The sequence below is a fragment of the Anabas testudineus genome, chromosome 18 (assembly GCF_900324465.2).
Source record: "Anabas testudineus chromosome 18, fAnaTes1.2, whole genome shotgun sequence".
In the NCBI taxonomy this organism is placed as follows: domain Eukaryota; kingdom Metazoa; phylum Chordata; class Actinopteri; order Anabantiformes; family Anabantidae; genus Anabas; species Anabas testudineus.
The window spans coordinates 11,859,843-11,884,738 of NC_046627.1; the positions used below are offsets into that span (position 1 = coordinate 11,859,843).

General features: G+C 39.7%; 4 protein-coding genes across 6 annotated transcripts; all 4 read left to right on the forward strand.

Annotated features, from left to right (window-relative positions):
• Positions 1-32: 32 nt before the first annotated feature.
• LOC113168557 (ribonuclease Y-like) lies at positions 33-17,638 on the forward strand. Of its 3 annotated transcripts, none has more exons than XM_033326615.1 (5): positions 33-460; positions 1,018-1,062; positions 1,453-1,566; positions 16,001-16,105; positions 17,434-17,638. In XM_033326615.1, the coding sequence occupies exons 1-5, from the start codon at positions 395-397 to the stop codon at positions 17,605-17,607; spliced, it is 504 nt and encodes a 167-aa protein (XP_033182506.1). In that variant the 5' UTR covers positions 33-394; the 3' UTR covers positions 17,608-17,638. The 3 variants fall into 3 exon arrangements, with proteins under 3 accessions (XP_033182506.1, XP_033182507.1, XP_033182508.1); XM_033326616.1 differs by having other exon boundaries at positions 33-442; XM_033326617.1 differs by lacking the exons at positions 33-460; positions 1,018-1,062; positions 1,453-1,566 and adding exons at positions 14,516-14,538; positions 15,103-15,233; positions 15,608-15,721.
• On the forward strand, positions 2,138-6,934 carry LOC113168480 (golgin subfamily A member 6-like protein 2). The gene is made up of 8 exons (XM_033326611.1): positions 2,138-2,239; positions 2,506-2,583; positions 3,246-3,341; positions 3,538-3,609; positions 4,639-4,716; positions 5,551-5,646; positions 6,210-6,293; positions 6,468-6,934. The coding sequence occupies exons 1-8, from the start codon at positions 2,147-2,149 to the stop codon at positions 6,492-6,494; spliced, it is 624 nt and encodes a 207-aa protein (XP_033182502.1). The 5' UTR covers positions 2,138-2,146; the 3' UTR covers positions 6,495-6,934.
• Positions 8,547-12,497, forward strand: LOC117153030 (myelin-oligodendrocyte glycoprotein-like). The gene is made up of 4 exons (XM_033326614.1): positions 8,547-8,626; positions 9,285-9,366; positions 9,949-10,290; positions 11,583-12,497. Exons 1-4 carry the CDS (start codon positions 8,618-8,620, stop codon positions 11,657-11,659), a joined length of 510 nt encoding a protein of 169 aa, XP_033182505.1. The 5' UTR covers positions 8,547-8,617; the 3' UTR covers positions 11,660-12,497.
• Positions 17,639-17,981: 343 nt separating the features above from the next.
• Positions 17,982-24,537, forward strand: LOC117152999 (tropomyosin-2-like). The gene is made up of 5 exons (XM_033326526.1): positions 17,982-18,091; positions 19,707-19,787; positions 19,962-20,082; positions 23,183-23,190; positions 24,484-24,537. Exons 1-5 carry the CDS (start codon positions 17,990-17,992, stop codon positions 24,535-24,537), a joined length of 366 nt encoding a protein of 121 aa, XP_033182417.1. The 5' UTR covers positions 17,982-17,989.
• The last annotated feature ends 359 nt before the right edge of the window (positions 24,538-24,896 follow it).

Here is a 24,896-nt window from a genome sequence, read left to right on the forward strand (position 1 = left end):
AGCTGGTTTTGCTGTTTGTTTGGTTGTTTGCATTATTTTGCTGATTTTACTTGTCTTTTTTGGTTGGAAATGGAAACAAAACAAAAATGGTGAGTCACATAACATCATGACTAATAATATCTGTCTGCTGCAAATTATCAGTCACATCAATATAAAATGCGTCAAATTGCCAGAGTTTTATTTCTATGTATTTTTTAGTAGATGATGTGATTTTAAAGTGGAATGTCCAATGCTGTGATATCTTTATGAATAGGAGTAAATGTCTTTCAAACTTTAATTCTTCTGCTTTAATTTCAAAATCTTAACAGATAATAAAGAAATTAAGAATCACTCTAAAATTCAAAAACTTGAACATCAGTTTTCCACTGAAGAACATAGAGAGAGAGAGCAGCTGATGGCAAATGAAACAGTGAAAATTGAGGTTTTGGACAATGGACAAAAGGTAATGAAAACCAAACATGTAAGTAAAGTTTTCCCCAAATGAATAACAGACACATAGATAAACAACTATAATTGTGACTGTAGAGAAATCTTTAAATGACAGAAGACAAACTGGGACTTAAAGTATCTGTTCAACTGAAACCAACATGAACCAAACTGAAAGTTAAATATTCTGTTAAATTAATCATGAACAGAAAAGCAGCAAAATTTAGATTTAATGTTCAGACATTTAAGAATTAGATTAGATTCAACTTTATTGCCATTAAACGTGTAACAGTAAAAGGTAACAAAAGGCAGTTTAGCAACTAGCCACAAGTGCAATACGCAGTAAAGTATAGAATACACAGTATCTAGGACAAGGCAAATACTTTTATGGACATAATGGAAGTACCATGGTTAATGTCATCAAAAACCTTTTTGTGATGCAAAGAACTGGATGAGAAAAAAATAAGGACCCACTCAGAGAAACCCATCAAAGTAATGGCTATGGAGGTGACACTCTCCAGAATGCTAATACATTATGACAAGATTTTAATAAAACAACATTACTCTCTTAATGTCTTTCTTTCTACTCAGTTGGGAAGAAGTCAAGCTGCTCCAGCTGGGTCCTCGTCCTTTCTGGTAAGAGATCATGTTGAAATTAAATTCTTCAGACTCACCAAACTACTTGGATGAGTAGTGAAACATGCTGAAGTAACAAGAAAGAAGTGCAGCTGCTGGGACTCAACTTCCAGATGTAGATCCCAGTGTTTTCTTTAGAGTCACTGCAGTGAGACAGTGACTGAGAATGAAGTGTGATCTTATTGAGGGTAATCTGGTTAAAGGTCAGTTTGATTTGGATTGAACTGCAGAGTTTGAACACAGGAGGAGCTGAGTGTTTCCAACTGGAACAAACAAACAAGAAATGCTACAAATCACATGATACAATATGTTTGTGGTGTGTTCATCACACTGTATGTTCAGTCACATTCACTGAAAGGAAACTCATCTAGTTTTTAATCTCTGTTTCAGGGAAAGTGGCCGATAGTTCTCAGACAAACGTTTGATGAGGAGAAACAGAGGAGAGAAGAAGCTGAGAATGAAGTTCACGTCACAAAAGAGGAGCTGAAAACCGCAAAAGAGCAGGTTTCTTTCTCCAAACAGCTACTTGTTTCTTTTCAGTTTCTCTTATACATGTATCTGAATATAATGAATCTTTAGTTTTTTTTAATTTTGTATGCATAAATATCACTTGTCTAAACAGATGCAGACATGGCTAAATAATCTGGCATCGACACAACATTTATGTTTCCTTAACTTTACTGCTTTAATGTTTTGGAGATTAAAACATTTTATACAGAATTCAGTACATATGGTGATAAACAACAATTTTCTTCTCTGTACTTTGCGGTGATAAACTTTCAAACTCTTTAAATCCATGGCGACTTCAACATTTGCTCCTTTTCTTAGATTAGTAGCCATGTTAAAGACCATCTACCATAATCATCACTGATAGAAACTCTTTAGTCAGTTGATTGGGAATGAAACAATAATCAAAATCAAACAAAACAAAAAAACAAAAACAAAATCAGAATCAGCAGAAATCAGATGATGAAGGAGCTTCATGTTCAAAGTGTTAGTGTTAGTTTGAAGTCATTGATCTTAATAAGAGAACAGGTCTCTCATCTTCTCTTTGTCTTCTCTCTGCTCTCAGGTAAATCAACTAATGAATGAAGTTCTGAAGCTCAAAGAGGAGAAACAGAGGAGTGAGGATCAGAGACAGCAGCTGGAAAAGGAGCTGGAGACCAAGAAACAAGAGGTTCATGATTTACTGACACTGAGTTTAGGTATAGTTTAATGGCACCATTTGTTTGAATTTTCAATCTCAAATGACAAATGTTTTAATAAAAAAATAAAATAAAATTCTACAACAAACATAAACCACACAAAAAATGAAAATATTTTTACTTTTAATCATGAGGACAGAATAGCATTTAATTAATGATTAATGATAATCCAGTCAGAATCAATATTTTGTTTTATTGATAAAATTAACCGTTCAACCTAATTTCTCCTACCAACCAGTTGGAAAGGCAGCTCCCTATTGAGAGACTGAACAGGAAGGAGACTGAGAAGAAACAACTGGAGACGAAAATCCCAGAGGTTCATTTTTTCATCTAAAATCTGTTTTTCTGTCTCTGTAGTATTGTTGTTTTCTCAAAATTGTGACCATAATTAACACATTACATCACATATCATAATAAAAAGCTGGCAATCAAGAAACCGGGATCACTAGGATACAACAGGTTAATGTGGAAATAGTAAATAATTATTAGCTAACACACTCATTACTTAAATAAAGTAGTGACCTGAATAATAAATACATATAAAAATCTACTCATCAACTGATTACCAGTGAACTCAGAATAAAAACTTAAACCATAAACAATTAAACCTTAGCTTGTGTTGTATACAAAAATGAATTTTTTAAATGATGATTTCATTTACTAAAGGTAAAACGGCTGTCCAAACCCAATCTAAACATCAATTCTATTGAGATGTTGTGACATGGCCTTAAACAGGTTGTTATCACTGTACTCAAAAACCCTTTATTGTGGCTGAATTAAAGCAATTCTGCAAACAGGAGCAGGCCAAAATTCCTCCACAGCCATGTACAATTCTCATTGCCAGTTATTGCTTGATAGCAGATGTTGCCACTAAGGGTCGCTCTGCCAGTTATTTGGGAAAGGAACGATTGGAAAGCTTTGATAAGTCAGCCAGAAGATCATATATTCTGTTTTTCTTCATCTTTCTTTACCTCCTAGTTGAAAGGCCAGCTCCAGGCTGAGGAGAAGAAGTTGAAGGAGGCACGGAACAAAGTGGAGACATTGATGAAACAGTGGCAGGACATGAACACAAAGGTTCATCTTTCCACCAAAGTCATCTGTTTACAGTGTAATAAAATCAAATCCTTCAGTGTACCTGTTTGTTGTAATGGAGTATGTGGTCAGTACAAAGAAATGCATAATTCTAGGTATCATGAAACAAGCTATATGTATATATATATTTACTGGATTTACTCTGTTCTTGTTTCTGACCTACCTACCGAAAATGCAGCTCCTGGCTGAGGAAGAGAAGATGAAGCAAGCTGAGACCAAGAAGAAACAGCTGGAGAACAAGATCACAGAGGTTTCTCTTTTCATCCGAATCAATTCTCTGTCTGTCTTTGCTCTTTTCATCTTCTGCATAAACCAATGGGTTGTTGATAAGATCCAAACATGTTAGCCATGAGGGAAAGTCTTGATCTTAAGCTGCTTTGACCTATGCAGTCTGGATTATCTCCAGAGGATCAGGTCTCTAGTTCTCTCCTTTATTCTCTGATCTATTCTTGCTGCCATGTTAACAAGTCCATTAAGTCTTTGGGGCAGGTCTCATGCTGCAATTTCATTCTTTAAACTTTCAGCTAACCCTGAATAAAACACATTTTACAGCAGAAGGTGTGAACATTGATAGCAAACTCCTCAACTGAGTTGTTACCTTGATCCTAGGTCATTGCCAGGTGTTTAAAGTACAATGTGGGAATGCTGGGTAGGTGAGAAGAGGACAAACAAGATATGCACAGAGCTAAGGATTCTGGGAACCATAGCACCACAGAAGCCATAATGTAACACATTTCTTTCTCACTGCAACGACTCTTTTGTCAAACTGTGATGTTTAGAACACCAACATTTGGGACATATGGGATATGGTGTTCCCTCAGTCATTAAAAACATAAATATAATATGTTGGATAAATAATGATGATGTGATCATAGCCTTTAGTCTGACTCTCTAAACCACTGGTAGACTGGTCCTCAAGTGTTGCTGCAGAGTTTGTTTTCCAACCATCCTCAATGTGAGACACCAGCTGCTGATCAGCTGTAGGTAGAACAGAGAGTGACCATGGTTGTCTTTCCCTGATCTAAACTAACTTTTAACTGAGTGTGCTTATAAATATATAAATCATATGATTCAATTGTAGGTGAGGAACAAGAGAAGAACCTACTTCATTTTAAGTGATGAAGTGAAGTCAAACATTTCTGAAGCACCTTCGAATGCTCCAAACCTTCAAATGTTTTCTTTAATAATTCAGTTAGAATAAATGTTTTGTCTTTGAATTTAATGATTTTATTAATTTTAATTATTTTTATCATGACCTTTCATCTCTTCAACAACCCAGTTGGAAGCACAGCTTCAGACTGAGGAGCAGAAAAGGAATGAGGCTAAGAAGAAGAAGCTGGAGAAGAAAATCACAGAGGTTCAACTTCAGCTTCTGTATCTTTCTATTCAAATTTTACATACAAGACTGATTTGTTGCAGCAACCCTGTCTCCTAAAAACTATAATTAGACTCAAACCAAACTGTGAATACATTTTAGTATCAAACTTAATTTGTTTATGTTGTGGTGAAACCTATTTTTTTAATTGAATGAAGCTCCTGTATAAGTCAGTCACCATGAGGTAGTTGGGGTGGATGTACAGTATGCAGTGCTAGGTTGACAAGCTGCAGAACCAAATTTAAGACCAAATGCCTGCATGAGGTTGGGTGTATTCAAGGGAAGCTGATGTTAGTGTCTTAAAATTATGTTTTATATCAATTAAATTGGAACAGTAAATTTTGTTGTGTGAAAAATAATAGATTAGAAGTATGTTTCAAGTAAATATTGGATTAGGGAAAGATTTTAATTTATGCTAAATGTAAATAATAAGAGCAAAAAAAAGTAAGATTTGGAAGATTCATCTCTTGTTTTACTAGAACTCATAGAGTAACTTAACTCTAAATTGTCTTTCAATCACTAGTTGAACAAACAAAACCAATACTGGAGTTCTGCTGGCTTCTGGTCAGAAGAATTCTTAAACATATGGAAGATAAAATGAAGATATAAAAATCAACAGATCACCTAATCGACTCAGTTTATTACATCAGTGAACCCAGAATAAACACTGATTAATCAGCTTATGTTACATGGACAGTACATGATTTTAATTCTACCTTCCAACCAATAGGAAATGAGAAGTCAGACAGACTAAACACTGTGTGAACATTTACTTGATCTAATGTTTTGTCTCTGTTCATCTTTTCAACCTCCCAGTTGAAAAAGCAGCTCCAGACTGAGGAGAAGAAGATGAAGGAAACTGAGAACAAAATGGAGATCATGAACAAACAGTGGGAGGAAATTAACACAAAGGTTCATCGTTTTATCCAAATCATCTGTCTACAGCTTAATAAACCAAATTTAGACTTTAGCTGTTTGTTCTAAAGTTGTACCTGGACAATACAAACTAATACATACTTGCAGGTACCATGGAATATGTAATATAGGTGACTTACTGTCACTGAAGGTACAGATGATAGATGATATTGTGGGGAAACAACTTTATTCTACGGTCTTCACATATTGTTGTAATTCTGTAATAACAAGGAACAGGAGAAAAACAATCTGATCATCATTCAGTGTTTACTGGTGAAGGGAATGGCAGGTGTCTGAAAGTCTGATTTGTCTGTTTGAGATTAACTTTATTCATTTCAAATAAACTTATATTCAGACCTTTGTTCCAATATACAAACAGGAAATACTCCATACTCATTGAAACACCCTTAAACTAAGTGTAACTATATAGTAAATATATAGCAGCTGAAACTGAAAAGAAAAAAAAAAAATCCCACAACTAAACAAAAGGAAAATTCAGCCAGAATAAATGTTGTGTCTTTTTAATTATATTTATTATTTATCATCTTTTCTTCTACCAGTCAAAAATTCTGCATGAGGCTGAACAACAGGGCAGGATGAACGCTGAGATCTTGAAGACTGAGTTGGAGAAGACGATCGCAGAGGTTCATGTTTTCACCTAAATCAATAATCTATCCAGTCATTTAAGTTTTTCTTTTTTTTTTCTGTCTACACAAAACATTGATTTATTGATGAGATACAGAGTAGAGAAGAAGCCGAGTCTGTAATACTTCATTAATTAAGATATAACATAAGTAAATACTGTGTTGTGTTTGCAGCTGGAGAGAGTCAAGGATGAGCCTTAGGAGCAGAATGACACCAGCCAGCCCAGTCATCAGCATCTGCAGCTGATACAGATCCCAGTGACCTAACAAATGCAGTCAAGATATCATCACTGTGGTTGGATGACTACTGTAGGAATACCACATCAGCACTGTACAATAAAGTTTTCTATAAACTTTGAGCTTCTCCATGATTGTCTTTACACTACTTCACTTCACTGCGACTCTACTCACAGTGAGCTACTGAGATAAAGTGATAAATGTTTGGGTAGTTAGGTCGGCTTTAGTTTTATTACCTCAGATAGTAAGTTATTCCTGGGTTATTAAATAGACTTGTTTCGTTTGATTCACTGATTTCAGTAGCATTTTCTCTATGCTCCTCTTTATGTACTTTTTTTTTGCTTGTATGTTAACAACCTTTAAAAATCTTGTTTTTGTGTGTTTTACACAACACAAAATTACTCCATCAAAAAATAAACTATATTTGTGAAACATTAAATCTGGTTGATTATTTTACTTTATTTTCACACAAACCAGAAAAACAGTTAACCATTAATTCTGAAATGAATACATGTCCTACATTAACTAAACAGATCACAACACAGCAAGTCAGGGTCAAGTCAGATAGAAAATCAAACAGCATGCACAGAGTGCTAATCACCTGTGAATTAATCTGCACAGAGCTGGCTCTTCTCAAACCAGCCTAATTTCACTTTTAATCATGTTAATGGTACAGGACAAGTAAAAAAAAATAATCTTATAGTCTATTTTTTACAGTTTTGTGGTTCTAATAAGACTAAATGATCTTTGACATTTTTTAATGAATCAGTTCAAAACTTTAGATAAACTCTTGATTTTCTGTGATATCACTGCATTAGTAAAAGTGAAAGTATGATTTTGTTACATGAACATATTTTATTAGTTGTATAAAGATGAGACTGTTGACACCATTCTTCTATTAATAAATACAATAACCTGACCTTTAAAAGATCAAAAGCAGTACTTATTTAATTACTTATTTTACCACATAATCCTCATTAAAATTCTCAGTCCGTCATGATTCCTGCCTGGTCATGCCCCAGTTAGTTTTCTTTTTCAGTTTCTACTCACAGACTCACTGGTCACAACACAGCTGCCCTGTCCTCTGTCCACTTTCTGTCTGACCATATATTAACTACTTAACTCTCCATCTTTCGGTTCACTAAACAGCCTACACCTCTTGCCCCTGTGCACTTACCTTTAGAAGCTGCCCTTTAGTCCTCACACACTTGCCAGATTGTTGTACCATTGTATGTATTAGATGTACCATTTCAAAACAAGCCACTCTCCAGCCACCTGCTCACTGGATTCTCTGACTCCTTCAATATGACCTTGACCAGACCTTTAGACCCTGTTTCTTTCCTAAACCTGCTGAACTGTAAGTCATTCTCTTACCTTCAGCTCTGGTTGTCTGCATGTTTCTGGTTATGACCTGTTTATGGACTTGACTACTGAGTTGTGGATATTGCTACTGTTATCTTTCCAGGCCCCAGACTCAGTTACCCCGCCCATCAGGTATCATTTTAACAATTTCAAATGCCCTACGAAGCCACAGGCTTAATTAATTTTGAATTAGCAGCAACAACTAAATCTGGTAAGAGTTGATAAATAACAAAGACAGCATTTTAGGCTTTTGTGGAATGTTATTTACTATTAGCAGAAGAAGAAAATCCAGTCAGTGAATTTAATCCAGGTTTGTCTGGAGTTCAGTTGCTGCCAGAAGAAAAGAAAATGCTGCTTCTTCCACAGAGTGATGGGGATTGGAGTAAAGATTCACACTGATATGAAAACACAGAGAAGTCTCTTGCACATTGAGCACAGTGCTCTGACTGACCCCTGTCCTCTTGGATGAAGTAGAAGTCCCTTTGAATGTTTGACAAGAGAGGTAGAGCAGCAAGACCTTGCTGAGCCTGACTTTGCCTTGTATGTTGCTTTGGATAAATTCATCTGCTAAAGATAAAGATAAAAGTAGAGCAAGTGGGCGTTACCAGGAAACAGGTGTATACAGGTTTCATCAGACAGGTAGAACCAGGTTGTCACAAGGTCCAGGACAAGTTCAGCTAAATCCGTCATTTACACACTTTGCCCTTCTCTGTAAATAATCGAACATGCAACAGGTAAGCAGACATTTTATAAATTCTAGCACTTAATTTAAAAATACTTTATATTTTAGACTACACTAAAGTATGAGCTTGTAAGTTTCCAAGTGAACTTACAAAGACTCTTTATAACTTTTAGCTTTACCCTGAAATTATGTTGCTGCTTTTATATAGTTATAAACAAAGAGTAACTTTAAACGAGATAATGCCTTCATTTTTAAAATAAATGTTTTCTATAATAAAACTGAAAATAAAGTATTGATTCAAAAAAGCAATTTTAACTGCCTTAACACTCTGTGTAGATGCATTGGTGAAAGTGAAAGTATGATTTTTTTTACATGAACATGTTTTATTAGTTGTATAAACATGAGACTTCAATTCTAACACAGTTACATTTTGGTTAATAAATTATTTACATCAACGCAGAGGATGATGGTATGTGTATGGTTGTTGTAAGAATGAGTACAATTTAAAGCCGGTCAATGTATAGCAGGATTTTATTAATTTAAGGAGGTATTGTGTTTTAAAAGAAGCCAACACACAAGATAAGTACAATATATTTTTTATTAATTTATTTTGACTAAACACAAGTTCAGAAACATAATTGTCATACACTAATGTTTTACATCTATCAATGTTTTCTTTCTGTTTTTCTAACTACTAAATATCTCACCAGATGAATAAATTGTCCATTGGACCACAGCTCAGAACCACCAGTGTTCTGTTTGTTCATCTTCTCCTGGTGCACCTTAACAGAGGTAACTTGTTCTTTTTTTACATGCTAAGTTAAAGGGTCACCATTTTGTTTATACAGAGTGATAAAATGTGACTTTCTTTACAATAGGTTTTACATCCACAAATAAGCTGACCTGTATTATAAAACAGTGTGATGTGGCAGTTGGCTAAAGCACAATTTTGAATCACTGGAGTTCAGTAGATAGATACAAGAAATTCAAAGTTCTTTCTTCTAGTTCACTAAACTGTGTTATAACCAGCTGCTGTCATGTGTGATTCTGTCAGTCTGAACAGTAAATGTCAAAGCTAAAGATGACATATGTAGTTTTAGCTGCTGTGACTGTAGCTGTAATAAGTGCCCTGACATATTCGTTTTCATATAAGATAAAACACTAACTACATGTACTGTAAGTCTGCATGTGCAGAGACTCGACATGTTTGTGCTGACAGAACATTCATCGTTTTTGGTAACAATATCTATTGTGAGATAATGTTGTTGAATGCAGTTAACACCAAGTCCTGTGGCTCCATCTATTCAGTTTTTACATGTTGTACATCCATGAGTTCTTACAGCAGGAATTAAAACCCAGATCTTTTATTTTCAGGTCAGTCTAAGTTAATTGGTCCATCTCAGCCAATAGTAGCAACAGTTAGTGAAGACATAATTTTACCATGTCAACTTGAACCTGCTGTGGACGTTGCTGCAATGACGTTGGAGTGGACGAGATCTGACCTGAATCCCAGATTTGTCTCTGTGTGGCGTTCTTATGAAGACCTTGTAAATTTAAAGCATCCATCCTACAAAGGAAGAACATCTTTGTTCTCTGATGAACTGAAACATGGAAACATTTCACTGAAACTCACCAAAGTGAAACCTGCTGATGAGGGGAGATACAGATGCTACGTACCAGACAACAATGAAGAATCTCTTGTTGAACTGGTTGTTGGTAGGTAGATAGATACTGTATGTGAATACATTGCAGTTTGGTCTTGTGTTTGCAGTGAAAACATTTGAGAAGATTATTACAACTTTCAGCCAATGATACATTTGGTTGTACATTGTAAATTTTAAAAAGTTATATCTGTGATATGTCATAAAGAAAATCTTGGACAGAAACAAATTAATTCTGCACTAGGAGCTTCATGCTCATTTACTCTTTCTGTATATATATGTTAAACTTTCACTTTTATTTTATTTAGAAGTTTTGTCAGCTGAAATTAAGTCATGTTAAATAAATCATACATATTAAACAACAAATTGAACTTTAACATGCTCCTTCCAAAGTGAAAAGCCATCTTAACAGTTTAATGGTTGAAAACTCTGTAAGTATGGTCTTTACATAATAAGTGAACATTTGAATGCTGCTGCATAATTTCTGCATAATGCGATCATTAAATGCAAGCTGATCTTCATCAAAGTCAGTAGCTCAGGTGGGGAGTGAACCTTAGGGTTGGTGGTTCGATTCTGGGTTCCTCCTGGCTACTTGAGGTGTCCTTGGACAAGACACTGAAATCCTGTAGTATCGCATGTATTATCTGGCAGCTGTCCAACTACATTTTTCCAAAGGGGATCAATAAAGTATTTCATTATTATTATATAATCCACGTTTTGGAGTGGCTGGGTGAAAGGGCAATATGATAAATAGAAGACAGGGTATGTCTAAGGCCTCAACCTCTGTTGAGCGAGGGGATGTTGATTTGAACTTGCAAGACTTCTCTCTTAAAACCACTTGTCCTCTTTGTCCAATATGTGAACATCGTTGTCCTGGAACAAGTGTCCTTTGTCCTTAAGATAAAGGAACACAGCTGATTCAGGTTCACGCTCCTGTGTAGCGGCTATTTGGTTTCTCCAGCTTAGAGCATTTTTCACTGCACTGGACTGCACACACCATGTTGCTCATTGTGTGTTATGGAGTCCAGTCTTTGGGTGGACAAGTTTTTGTCTGAGGGTGTTGGTGGATTAGAAGTCCAGTTGCCATGGCTCAGCTTTCAGATATGCCATGAAATGGCCTCAAGAGAGACATTCACAGACATCTTAAAAATATGACTGAACTTAAGCAGATCTGTAAAAAAAATCCTCCTGATTATGTTACAGGTCTAATCCACAGCAGCACATACTTGAGGTTATTGGTACCAAAGGCGGTCAAACCAATTAAAAATAAATAACTTATTTTTCCCCCCACATTTTTATTATATATATTTAATGGGTATGTTCATTGAAGACCCGACTGTCTTTTAGTGTCACAAGCTGCAGGAAGGAATCCATGGCCAGAGATAAGACAAGGTACAGGAGAAGGTTTTCAGGGGTTTTATTAATAACCAAGGTACAGGGGAGTGAGTCAGATGAGGTGCAGGAAACTTGTCAGTGCAGGGTGAGTATGGTGGTCTGGTTGGAAACCGGAAGTGACTTCAAAACCAAAATGGCCGACCAATGGAGAGCACATGGACAGAATGGAGGACAATGGAGGTGGTGAATGGGGGCAACCAGCAGAGAGTGTCCAGGAGTGTAAACAGAGTATAATGACAGTCACAGAACGTGACGAGAACCAATGTCCAAAACACAGTGTTGGTAAACAGTTAATGGTGAAGAACCAGGCAGTCCAAACACTAAATCAACAGGCTAAACTCAGGTCGAGGGGAATTGAGGTCATACACAAGAAGGCAGTTCAAAGATAAATCCAACAGGCAAAATCCACAACAGAAAGACAGTCCAGGTCAAAACACAGGGAGATGCAAACAGAAACAGTAGATCACAGGGGAAACTCAATGAACCAGAGGGGTAGACAGGAAGCAGGGTCAGGTCAGGCTGGTCCAGAGAGGGGGAATCCAGGGTAGAAGGGGTGCAGGTCAGAGAAGGGGAATCAGGTAGCTACAGGTCCAGGTCTGGTACTGTGAGCAGGGGGAACAACAGGGAATAAACAGAACTCACAGCACCAGGGGAGTCAGGCAAGAGACAGGGTCCAGAACAGGCAGAGTCCAAAATATCCAAAATGAGTCAGTCCAAGAATGATGTGGGATAGTGTCCGGGTAAAGAAAACAGACTATCTGGCAGGGGAAACAGCTAAGCAGGCCAGTATTTATACTGAGGGGGAAACCAGGTGTAATCAATCAGGTGAGTGCATGTGATTGCTGGGAGCAGAGGGAGAGAAGTGGCTGGTGGGCGGAGTCCAGAGGAAGAGTGAGAGAGGAAAACCAAAGCCGGCCGGGGCCAGGCCGAAACCATGACATTTAGCATCTTTAAAATAAAATGTTTGTTAATATTTGTAATTTAGATCAGATCACATTTCATGACCAATTTATGCAGACAACCAAAAAAAATGCAAGTTGCAGTTAACTTACTTTCTCTAGCAATACCATACTGTAGACTCCACAGTTATACTGTTCACATTTGTTCATCTTCATATTACTGGCCATTGTTTTAAACACATTCATTTTTCGCAGCACCAGATGCTGCTGCCTCACCTGTCATCAGTTTAGCCACTATTGACATAAATAAAGGACAGATGGTTCTACAGTGTCAGTCTAAAGGCTGGTATCCAGAGCCTGAGCTGTTGTGGCTGGACACTGAGGGAAAGATCCTCTCTGCTGGACCTACAGAGACAGTCAGAGGTCCTGATGACCTCTATACTGTCAGCAGCAGAGTGACTGTGGAGAAGAGACACAGCAACAACATCACCTGTAGAGTCCAACAGAGAAACATCAACCAGACCAGAGAGACACAGATCTGTATCTTAGGTTAGTTGAAAAAAAATCAAAAATTTAACATGTTATCATGTGATTTCTGTTTCGTTTCAAATAGCTGAATTCAAGTTGTATACAATGTTCATGTTATTGTGTGTTTTCTCATTTCAGATGATTTTTTAAAGGTCCAGTCCACTTCTCATCTCACTGCTGGTTTTGCAGTTTGTTTGTTTGTCTGCATCATTTTGTTGATTTTACTTGTCTTTTTTGTATGGAAATGGAAACTAAACAAAACCGGTGAGTCACATAAAAATTATCCATAATAATCAATCAATCAATCAATCAACCAATCAATCAATCAATCAATCAATCAATCAATCAATCAATCAATCAATCAATTAATACTTCACCAAGGGACATTTATTTTTGTAGCAGCACAGTAGCACATGACACAGAGGAAACAGACACAGTCAAAAGTCATTAAGTTCACCATACTGATGGCTGAGGATAGAAAATAATGTTTGTATCTCTGAACTTGAAACTTGGAGACCTGTATATAGACTGTTGTTGACTTTTCTTTCACATCATGTTTGTATTTTGTTCAAATGTTATTTATCGTCAATCATGGATTATATAAATATCTTTAGCCTGATCATTTATTACAGTGCTGAGAGAACCTGGTGCATCACATCTAAAATCAATACACACCTTTAGTTTTAGTTACATTGAACTCAAGGGAAGATTCAGTGCGCCTTTTAAAAAATTAATCCAACTCAGGGCCATGAGACGATGTTCAACAGGCTGACTATCACTGTGTCATCTGCAAACTTTACCATATGATGATTTTTAAACCTGCTGATACAGCTGTTTGTGTATAAGATGTATAAGAGAGGAGAAAGAACACAGCCCTGTGGTGAACCAGTTGATACTGTGGTCTGAGAAGTGTCCGTTCACTATCATTTCCAGAGTCCTGGAGGTTAAATAGTCCAAGATCCAGCCAACAACCAAACTGTTCACTTAGTCTCTTCACCATTTTACATGCTCATTAGAAATTTACAAACAACAGTCATGCATGATTCCCATTACTATTAAGGTGTTTATAGATGTAGATAAGGAGTGTCCTCGTGGCATCCTGCACTCCTCTATTAGTTGTATAGGGGAACTGCAAGGGCTCCAAAAGGGGACCTTTCTAATTAATTTCTCAAAATATTTCATTGCCAGTAAGATTAATGCTACAGGCCTGTAATCATTTAGTGACCTGGGGTGGGAGAGCTTAGAAACAGGAACCACAGATACAGTAATTGTTTCCACAGAGTCAGCACCCTTTACTGGCTGAGGGAATGTAAGTGAAAATGTGACCCAGCTGCTCATCACAATTCCTCGGAGTTAGACTGTTGGCATGGCAATGGCATCAGGAAAAGGACTTGTTCTTGCTGTGCAGTGTTTGAAAGTCTGCACAACCCGTTGTTTCTCTTGGGGCAGTGGTAGAGCAGTCCCCTAAGCAGGACCCCAGGGTGAGTGGTTCGATTCCTAGTTCCTCCTGGCTACTTGTTGAGGTGTCCTTGGACAAGACGCCGAAACCCTGTAGTGTAGTGCTGACATACTGTCTAGCAGCTGTCCAACCACAATTTCCCCAAGGGGATCAATAAAGTATTGATCTCTTGGGCCAGTTGTAGGACAGATGAAATCCCTTCTAATGCCACCTTCTTTCTATCTTATTCCAGGCAGATCTCAAGCTATTTTTGCTGAGGTTACGTTCTACCTTAGGCTTGTATTGCAGTTTGGCCTTATGGATTTAAAATTGAATTTCCTTCTGCGGGGAGTGTAACTGTGAAAAAATGCCCCTGTTTCAAGCAGATTTCGATTGTGTAACTGAGAATTTTATGTTGTTTTATCTAGGTGTAATAAATTATTGCTCTAAGATAAAATGTGGGATATTATTAAATTTGTCGAATTGTCAAGGGTTTTAATTGATCATTTTATTTTTTGTTTTTTTATGGTTTTGTTGGAAACTGAAATGTCTAATGCTGTGAAATATCTTTCTCTTAGATTTAAATTCCTCTGCTTTAATTTCACAGTTACAGAAATAAAAAATCCTTGTAAAGCTCAGAAACCTGAAGGACAACAAGAGAGAGAGCAGCTGATGACAAATGAAACAGTGAAAATTGAGGTCTTGGATAATGGACAAGATAATATAAAAACCAAACATGTAAGTTAAGAAACAGGAGATGTCATTCAACAGATGGAGAAATCAAACAACAACAAAAACAACAACAACAACAAAACAAAAAAAACAATCTAAATTATACTTAGAAAGATATGTTTTTACAAAGGAATGAAGAAGACAACAAGAGCAGCTGCAGACACACATTCTAACAGTAGAACAATCTTTAAATTACAGAAGAAGACAAACTGAGATTTACTGAAAGCAACATAAACCACCAGCCTTGGAGCTGGATATCTCCAGAGATTAAAAAATTTCAGCTGCTGTGAATCAACTTCCACATGTAGATCACGGTGTTTCTCATAGTTTAAACACATTATCTAGAAGACAACATGTGCTATTTCAAATGTCTGTTTCAGGTTAAGTGGCCACTAGTTCTTCGGCAGAAGTTTGATGAGGAGAAACAGAGGAGAGAAGAAGATGGGAATAAAGTTCAGACTCTGGACGAGGAGCTGAAAACCACAAAAGAGCAGGTTCATATTTATATATTTATTTTTCACATGAATTATCCTGCAGACACCTACTTCTTTGTTTTAGTGTCACTTCATATCTGTATTGTTTTCATATTTGGTTGCATGGTAAATTACATGTATAATTCTCATGTAACACATTTTCCTCCACATCAGTGACTTTAGTTCAGAATCAGAAGATGAAGGAGCTTCATGTTCAAAGTGTTAGTGTTAGTTTGAAGTCATTGACCTTAATAAGAGAACAGGTCTCTCATCTTGTCTTTGTCTTCTCTCTGCTCTCAGGTGAATCAACTAATGACTGAAGTTCAGAAGCTCAAAGAGGAGAAACAGAGGAGTGAGGATCAGAGACAGCAGCTGGAAAAGGAGCTGGAGTCCAAGAAACAAGAGGTTCATGATTTACTGAGACTGAGTTTGGTTTAGTTTTACCATTTGTTTGTTTTTTAAAAGACAGATTCATTTAATTTTTAACATCAGAGACAACATCCATAACAAACACAATCCAGATTAAAAGTAAAAAAAAATATTTTAATTAAATTCTTTAACAAGTAAAAAATGTAAAGGTTTGTTGTATAAGAGAACATTTAGATAGTGAAACGTGAATATCATGTACTTTTGTTTTTTACTTTGCTGAATTTTTTTTTACATCTCTTGAGTGTAAGCTGGAATATCACATGTCCTCCTGGATTCATATGTTACAGTGTGAAAAGACATTTTAATACTTTATGTTACAGCAAATGTACGGTTGTGTGCAGAGGGTGAAATCTTAATAGTAATAATTGTTTTTATTATTACAACTAAATTATAAACAAAAACAGGTGTTGACACAAAGGTCATCGCCCGATAAAATATTTTCACAGTATAAATACTAAATACAGGATTGCAGTTTAGTTTAAATATCAGGTTTTTGCCAAATTTCTGAGATTTCTCACCCTGCTGCATTGTGTGTTTAATTAAAAGATGCTTCATCACAGCATTTGGGATAAGAATCTGAAACTTTGTTAGTTTCAAATACACAAAAATTAAAACACACTGATCTCTTGAAAGAACTGTAATTTCAGAATATGTTATATTTTATTCATGTGAAAAAAACTAGAACATATTTAGTAAGTCCAGTTATATAATTCATTTAGGCCAGGATATTTATGTAATATGAAAAGCATTTGAAACACAATTACTAAATCATAATAATTATTTTCTTTTTATAAGAAAAAAAAATATTTCTCTTCTACTTTCCAGTTGCAAACACAGTTTCAGACTGAGAAAAAGAACATGACAGATGCTGCAAAGAAACAGCAAGACCAAGAACACATATTTTTACCCAAATTAATATCTGTATCCCTTTAGTTGGTTTTCTCTTCTATGTGTATTAACTGCTTTGTTGTAGAAAAAATAAGAACAAAACAGAGACTACTGTGAAGTTCCACTGTTAAACACAAAAGAAACCACTCTATATCTAATATCTAATTTCCCTCTGGCAGTTTTCTTTCTCACTTAGCAATAAGGTTACATATGCTGTAAATTAAATTTCGGCAGAAAATATATGTGTTGTGTGAAAGTATTGTTTTAACTGTGTTCAAATCCATCCGAAGTGTTTTAAAATAATGTTAGTTTTTGGAAAAAAAGGATTGTAGTGTGTTTAGTCAGACATACTACACACTGTGTGAACATGTACTTGATCAAATGTTTTGTCTCTTTTTAAATTTTCTATGTCCCAGGTCAAAAAGCAGCTCCAGTATATAGAGGAGAATATGAAGGAAGGTCAAAGCAAAGAGAAGACATTGATGGAACAGCTGGAAGAACTGAACATAAAGCTTTATCTTAAGGTTTATTTTAATCTTTTCATCCAAATCATCCTGGACAGTACAAACTTGTACTGTAGGTATCACTGAACAAGATGTCATACAGGTGATTTACAGTTATTAAAGGTTCAGATTATAGATGATATTGTGGGGAAACAACTCAATACTTTATTCTACAGTCTGCACATGTTGTAGTAATTACTCTGTAATTACAAGGAACTCACCACAGCAGCTGTTTTAAAGTAGGTGATTTTAAAGTTGGTGTAAAAAAATTTAAATAATTAAAGGAAAGTAAGTACTCCTCTCTGTTACAAGATCTACAACATCTAAAAATATTCTCAAATAAAAACTGTAGTTATGTAAATATATGAAGAGAGTTTGACTGAATCTATTTTAAATGTTTGTAAACACATTTTGTTTGCAAATGAGAATTCAGACAGAATAAATGTTGTTTTATATATTATCTCTGTTTATGTCTCCTACGTCCACATTGAAAACGCAGCTCCAGGCTGAGGAAAACAAGATGAAGGAGGCTGAGACCAAGAAGAAACAGCTGGAGAACAAGATCACAGAGGTTCATCTTTTCATATAAATCAATTTTATGTTTACATTTAGTCATTTGACAGACGCTATTATTCAGTAGAGTCCTACTGTGGTATATTAGAAAAGATCATAAATAAAATACTTTTTAAAAACCACATCTGCTCAAAAAAAAAAAAAAAAAAACAGTGACATCACATTATCTTATCATAAATTGTTTTTCTCCTTATAACATATGCTTAATCAAAGTATATGTCATAATGAGAAAAATAGTTTGTGCGTTCTAGCTTCTAAAACTTATTGCAGATATTTCTGAACTCACTACAAAAACTCTCCTATCAGGCTGTGATGTTTAGACCACAAACATGTAGGACTAAGATAATTTTTCAGCAATTAAAAACATAAATATGTAAAACTTTGGATAAATGTTTCTGTCAAAATAATCATAAATGTAAATGTAAATGTAAGATTTTGTTCAAAGTAGAATTATTAGTTGTTATTGTTACCAAAAATCTGGTTTATGAGGCAGCAGTGACTCCATTTGATAGAAGTTGTCTATGAACAGCAGGGTCAATAGTTTGACTCCCAGTTTCTCACAGTCACATGTTGAGGTGTCATTGGACAAAACACAGGGACCCTGTAGTAGCTGCATAGGCTACATGCAGCTGAGTTCTTCATACATCTGTAACAGGATCATAAATTTTGGTCTGACTCTCTAAACCAGGGGTAGACTGGTCCTTGAGTGTTGTTGCCCTGTTTGTGTTCCGACCATTCTGAATCTGAGACACCAGCTGCTGATCACCAGTAGGTAGAACAGACTGAGTCAGCAGAACAGGGAGTGACCAGGGTTGTCTGGTCTGAACTAAATTATAAATACACATAAGTGGGCTCATAAATATATCAAACATAACACTCCATTGTAGGTGAAGAGCAAGTGAAGAACTTTACACTAAACACTGAACGTAACTAGTGACTTAACATATTAGGTTATTATAATCATATTATTCACCGCATTTTGCTAATGTTGTATGAGGGAAATTTAAACAGACATTTTAAGTTGAGATCCTTTAGTGGAGATTGTGTGTCCCTGATGTAAGAATGAAAACTAAAGGCAACAGAGCGTTTTCAGTTAGAGCCCCCAAACTCTCTAACAAGTTACATGAGGAAATAAGGTCAGCTGAATCAGTAACATCTTTTAAATCTCTCCTTAAAACATACCTCTACCAGCGAGCCTTTTCTGATTTCCTTTAAATTTATTGATTTAATGAAGGCACATTTCTCTTTTTCTTCAACTGCTTTTCCAAAGAAAAGCTATAGTTGATTGTACATGTTGTAGTTCTACTTGTTTTTCCCAAACAGCCGAGGCAGAGAGCCACCTAACTTGAGCCTGGTTTTGCTGGTGGTTTCTTCCTCTAAAAGGAGTTTTACCTCTTCACCGACTCCTTTCTGTTTTCTATGTGAAGCACGTTTTAACATGTGTTTAGAATAATGCTCTAGAAATACATGTATCATTATTATTATTATTATTATTATTATTATTATTAAAACAACTTAGAACTGATGAGAACTCATAATTCAGTTAGAATAAATACTGTGTCTCTTTAAAAAGTGAAGAAAAATGATATGTCTTCATCTCTCCTTCCTCCTAGGTGGAAACACAACTACAAGATGAGGAGCAGAACATGACCGAGGCTGACAACAAGACGTTCCTGGAGTACACGATCCCAGAGGTTAATCTTTACCCCTAAATTGGTTTCTTTATCTCTCTTGTCAATTTTGTGTTTTATATCTAAAACTGATTTGTTACTGAGACCAAAACACATGAGACCAAGACAAAACATATCAGAGATGTCACAGAGTCGTCCAAGTCTTGGTTGACTTTCGTCATTTTTTCTACCTCACAGATGAAAAAGCTTCAACGGACTGAGGAGAACAAGAGGAAAGAAGCTGAGGAAAAAGTGCAGAACATGAAGAAACAATTGAAGAAACTGAACACAGAGGTTCATCTTTACACTCAAATCCTCTGTCTGTGTCACAGTTTTAAGGAGAGGGACGAGGCAGGAATGAACTTAACAGGATTTATTAGCAAAAGTACCAAAACAAGGGAAACTAAGGGGGTGTCAACAGACACTACAAAAATAGGCAAAAACACGAGGACAAAGTAACAACAGAAAACTACCCAGATGGCGGAGAACAAAGTAACAAAACAGGAACCAAAGTACAAAACCAAAAACCACTGCTCAGAGGCAGGAAAACACTCACGGGAACAGGTAACAATGTCCAGAGTTCAGAGGGGGGAACATAGTCCAGGGAATCCAGAGGGGAAAGCACAAAATCCAGAGTCCAGGGGGGGAAGCAAGACAGGGCTGAGGAGGAGTGAGCAGGAGCAGGCAAGGTTGGGCAACAGTCAAGGAAAGCAACAGGCAGGAACACAGGCTGGAGACAGGAAGGGAAACAAGAGTGGGGAATGACGACGATCTGACAGGGGAGGAAAGTCTGAGGAGAGCTTATGTAGTGTGAGGGGAACACAGATGAGTCCAATATGCCGCTGATTGGCAAGAGCAGAGGGAGAGAACTGGCTGGTGGGCGGAGTCCAGAGGGAGAGTGAGGTGGAGCAGTGAGGGAAATCCTCAGCTTGGCCTGATGCCAGGCCGAAATCATGACAGAACCCCCCCGGCAAGGGCCGGATCCCAGACGGCCCAACGAGAAACCAGGAAGGACGAGCAGACCAAGATGGGCGGGAGGAGGGGGCCCGGAGGAGGGCCCGAAAGCACCAGGCCGGGCGGGCGGAGGGAGGCCAGGAGGAGGGCCCGCAAACACCAGACCGGGCGGGCGGAGGGAGGCCAGGAGGAGGGACCGGGCGCAGCAGACCAGGAGAGACTCAGGCGGACGCCCGGGAGGCGGCAACCAAGACCAGAGAGATGACGAACCAGAAGGCACAGCCTCGGGCGGACGGCCGGGAGGCGGCAGGAAAGGCGGCGAACAGGACCAGAGCGCCTCGGGCGGACGGCCGGGAGGCGGCGAACAGGACCAGAGCGCCTCGGGCGGACGGCCGGGAGGCGGCAGGAGAGCCGCTGACCGAAGGGCGTCGGGCGGACGTCCCGGAGGAGGCGCCAGGAGAGCCGCTGACCGAAGGGCGGCGGGCGGACGTCCCGGAGGAGGCGCCAGGAGAGCCGCTGACCGAAGGGCGTCGGGCGGACGTCCCGGAGGAGGCGCCAGGAGAGCCGCTGACCGAAGGGCGTCGGGCGGACGTCCCGGAGGAGGCCAGCAGACCAGGAGAGCCTCCGGCGGACGGCCAGGAGGCGGCAAACAGACCAGGAGAGCCTCCGGCGGACGGCCAGGAGGCGGCAAACAGACCAGGAGTGCCTCCGGACTGCGAAGCGGAAGCCGGCTGCCTGGAGCTGAGACCTGGAGGACCGGCTGCGGAGCTGAGACCTGGAGGACCGGCTGCGGAGCTGAGACCTGGAGGACCGGCTGCGGAGCTGAGACCTGGAGGACCGGCTGCGGAGCTGAGACCTGGAGGGCCGGCTGCGGAGCTGAGACCTGGAGGGCCGGCTGCGGAGCTGAGACCTGGAGGGCCGGCTGCGGAGCTGAGACCTGGAGGGCCGGCTGCGGAGCTGAGACCTGGAGTGCCGGCTGAGGAGCGCCGGGCGGATGCTCCGGCGGCGGCGTCTGGAGTGCCGGCTGAGGAGCGCCGGGCGGATGCTCCGGCGGCGGCGTCTGGAGTGCCGGCTGAGGAGCGCCGGGCGGATGCTCCGGCGGCGGCGTCTGGAGTGCCGGCTGAGGAGCGCCGGGCGGATGCTCCGGCGGCGGCGTCTGGAGTGCCGGCTGAGGAGCGCCGGGCGGATGCTCCGGCGGCAGGAACGGGACAGGCTGGAGAGGCGGCGATGACGGCGACCTCGGCGTCGACCCGCTCAGAGACAGGAGAGACAAGAGAGACGGCGACGACGACTTCTGCATCGACCCACCTGGAGACAGGAGAGACGGCGACGACGACCTCTGCGTCGACCCGCCTGGAGACAGGAGAGACGGCGACGACGACCTCTGCGTCGACCCGCCTGGAGACAGGAGAGACGGCGACGACGACCTCTGCGTCGACCCGCCTGGAGACAGGAGAGACGGCGACGACGACCTCTGCGTCGACCCGCCTGGAGACAGGAGAGACGGCGACGACGACCTCTGCGTCGACCCGCCTGGAGACAGGAGAGACGGCGACGACGACCTCTGCGTCGACCCGCCTGGAGACAGGAGAGACGGCGACGACGACCTCTGCGTCGACCCGCCTGGAGACAGGAGAGACGGCGACGACGACCTCTGCGTCGACCCGCCTGGAGAAAGGGCAGGAGTTGTTGTGGTGACCAGAGCAGCGGTGATTGCAGCAACCAAGGTAGCGGCGACCGCGGTGACAGCAACGGGATCAAGAACAGGATCAAGAACAGGAGCGAGGACAGGAGCTGTAGCAGGAGCCGAAGCTGAGGCAGTTGCGATGGCAGGAGCGGCTGTGGTGACAGGAACTGTGACGACTGGAACTGTGACTGGAGCAGCTGCAACGACTGGAACTGTGACTGGAGCAGCTGCAACGACTGGAACTGTGACTGGAGCAGCTGCGGCGACTGGAACTGTGACTGGAGCAGCTGCGGCGACTGGAATTGTGACTGGAGCAGCTGCGGCGGCTGGAACTGTGACTGGAGCAGCTGCGGCGGCTGGAACTGTGACTGGAGCAGGAACTGGGGCCGTGACTGAGACTGGAGCATGAACTGGGGCCGTGACTGAGACTGGAGCAGGAACTGGGGCAGGAACTGGGGCCGTGACTGAGACTGGAGCAGGAACTGGGGCCGTGACTGAGACTGGAGCAGGAACTGGGGCCGTGACTGAGACTGGAGCAGGAACTGGGGCCGTGACTGAGAGGAGGTGAAGCTAATGGAGTAACAGGCCGGCTAACAGCAGGGGAGGCCAGGGAGTCTGGATTGGATTGTTCATGGTGGAAGGATTTCTGGGATTTGAAGGTTTTGAGGTGAGACAGGATAAGGTCCTTGAGTTTTCTGAATTCTGTGTATGACATGAGGAAGTCCTTTTCTGTCAGGGTTTTAACGGCTAATCTGATGATGGTTGTGGTGTGTTCCAGGTTTCCAGGTGTGTTCAGGCATTTGAACAGATAGTCAGCTGCACTGTGCAGGTCCAGGTATTCTGCCCGCAGGGCATCAGAAAAAAGCCCGTAGTGCTCAAAACAAGGGCAGGGGGGAAGTATTATTTGGCCATTTAAGGGATCACGGGGATCCATGGCCGCGGTTGGTCAGTTCGTACTGTCACAGTTTTAAGGAGAGGGACGAGGCAGGAATGAACTTAACAGGATTTATTAGCAAAAGTACCAAAACAAGGGAAACTAAGGGGGTGTCAACAGACACTACAAAAATAGGCAAAAACACGAGGACAAAGTAACAACAGAAAACTACCCAGATGGCGGAGAACAAAGTAACAAAACAGGAACCAAAGTACAAAACCAAAAACCACTGCTCAGAGGCAGGAAAACACTCACGGGAACAGGTAACAATGTCCAGAGTTCAGAGGGGGGAACATAGTCCAGGGAATCCAGAGGGGAAAGCACAAAATCCAGAGTCCAGGGGGGGAAGCAAGACAGGGCTGAGGAGGAGTGAGCAGGAGCAGGCAAGGTTGGGCAACAGTCAAGGAAAGCAACAGGCAAGGAACCACAGGCTGGAGACAGGAAGGGAAACAAGAGTGGGGAATGACGACGATCTGACAGGGGAGGAAGGTCTGAGGAGAGCTTATGTAGTGTGAGGGGAACACAGGTGAGTCCAATATGCCGCTGATTGGCAAGAGCAGAGGGAGAGAACTGGCTGGTGGGCGGAGTCCAGAGGGAGAGTGAGGTGGAGCAGTGAGGGAAATCCTCAGCTTGGCCTGATGCCAGGCCGAAATCATGACAGTCTGCAGCTTAATTAAACCAAATTTACAGTTTAACTAATTCTATATATGGACAGTACACACCAATACATAATGACTTAATGTTGTTGAAGGTACAATATTGTGGGGAAACAACTCAATTCTTTATTCTACAGTCTGCTCATATTGTAGTTAACCTGTAATTACAAGGAACAAGAGAAAAAAACAATCTGATCATAAATCAGTGTTGACAGTTTGTTTGAGATTTACTTTATTTATTAAAATAAAAATGTTTAAAACATGTAGGTTGTTTAATTAATATGAATTTAATTTTTATCACATTAATCAGCATCACTTGCAGCTGTTGTTGATAATTAACTGAAACCATGGATTTTTAAATTAGTTTAAAATAAAAAGTCCTCAAAAACAAAATCTACCAACCAACCAGAATGAGAATTCAGTCAGAATAAATGTTGTGTGTCTGTTTGATAAAATGTATTATCTGTTCTTGTTTTTTCTGAATTCCAGTTGAACCAGTTGTTCCAGGCTCAAGAAGACAACAAGAAGAAGCTGAGACCTTGAAGAATGAGCTGATGAGAGGAAAGATGAAACACAAAATAACAGTTTAATGAAGTGTCGCTGTTACATAGAGAGGAAGGACATTTATTAATTGTTTTAATTAATTGCTTTAAATAAAGTGTTTCTTGTTCTGCTGAATCTTTGAGTTTGGTGTTGATCAGTTGTGTGGCACGTTGTAACTACTTTAAAGCGGTGCTGAATGTTAGACTCTGATTTATTTGTTAAAACTTTGTCCCTGATTTATAGATTTATTTTTTTATTAATTTCAGAAGCATCTTCTAGCTGTATTACTCATTATATATGTTTCTTATTTACATGGTTAATACCTATATTAATGAACTTTAAATGCTATACTTGCTTAT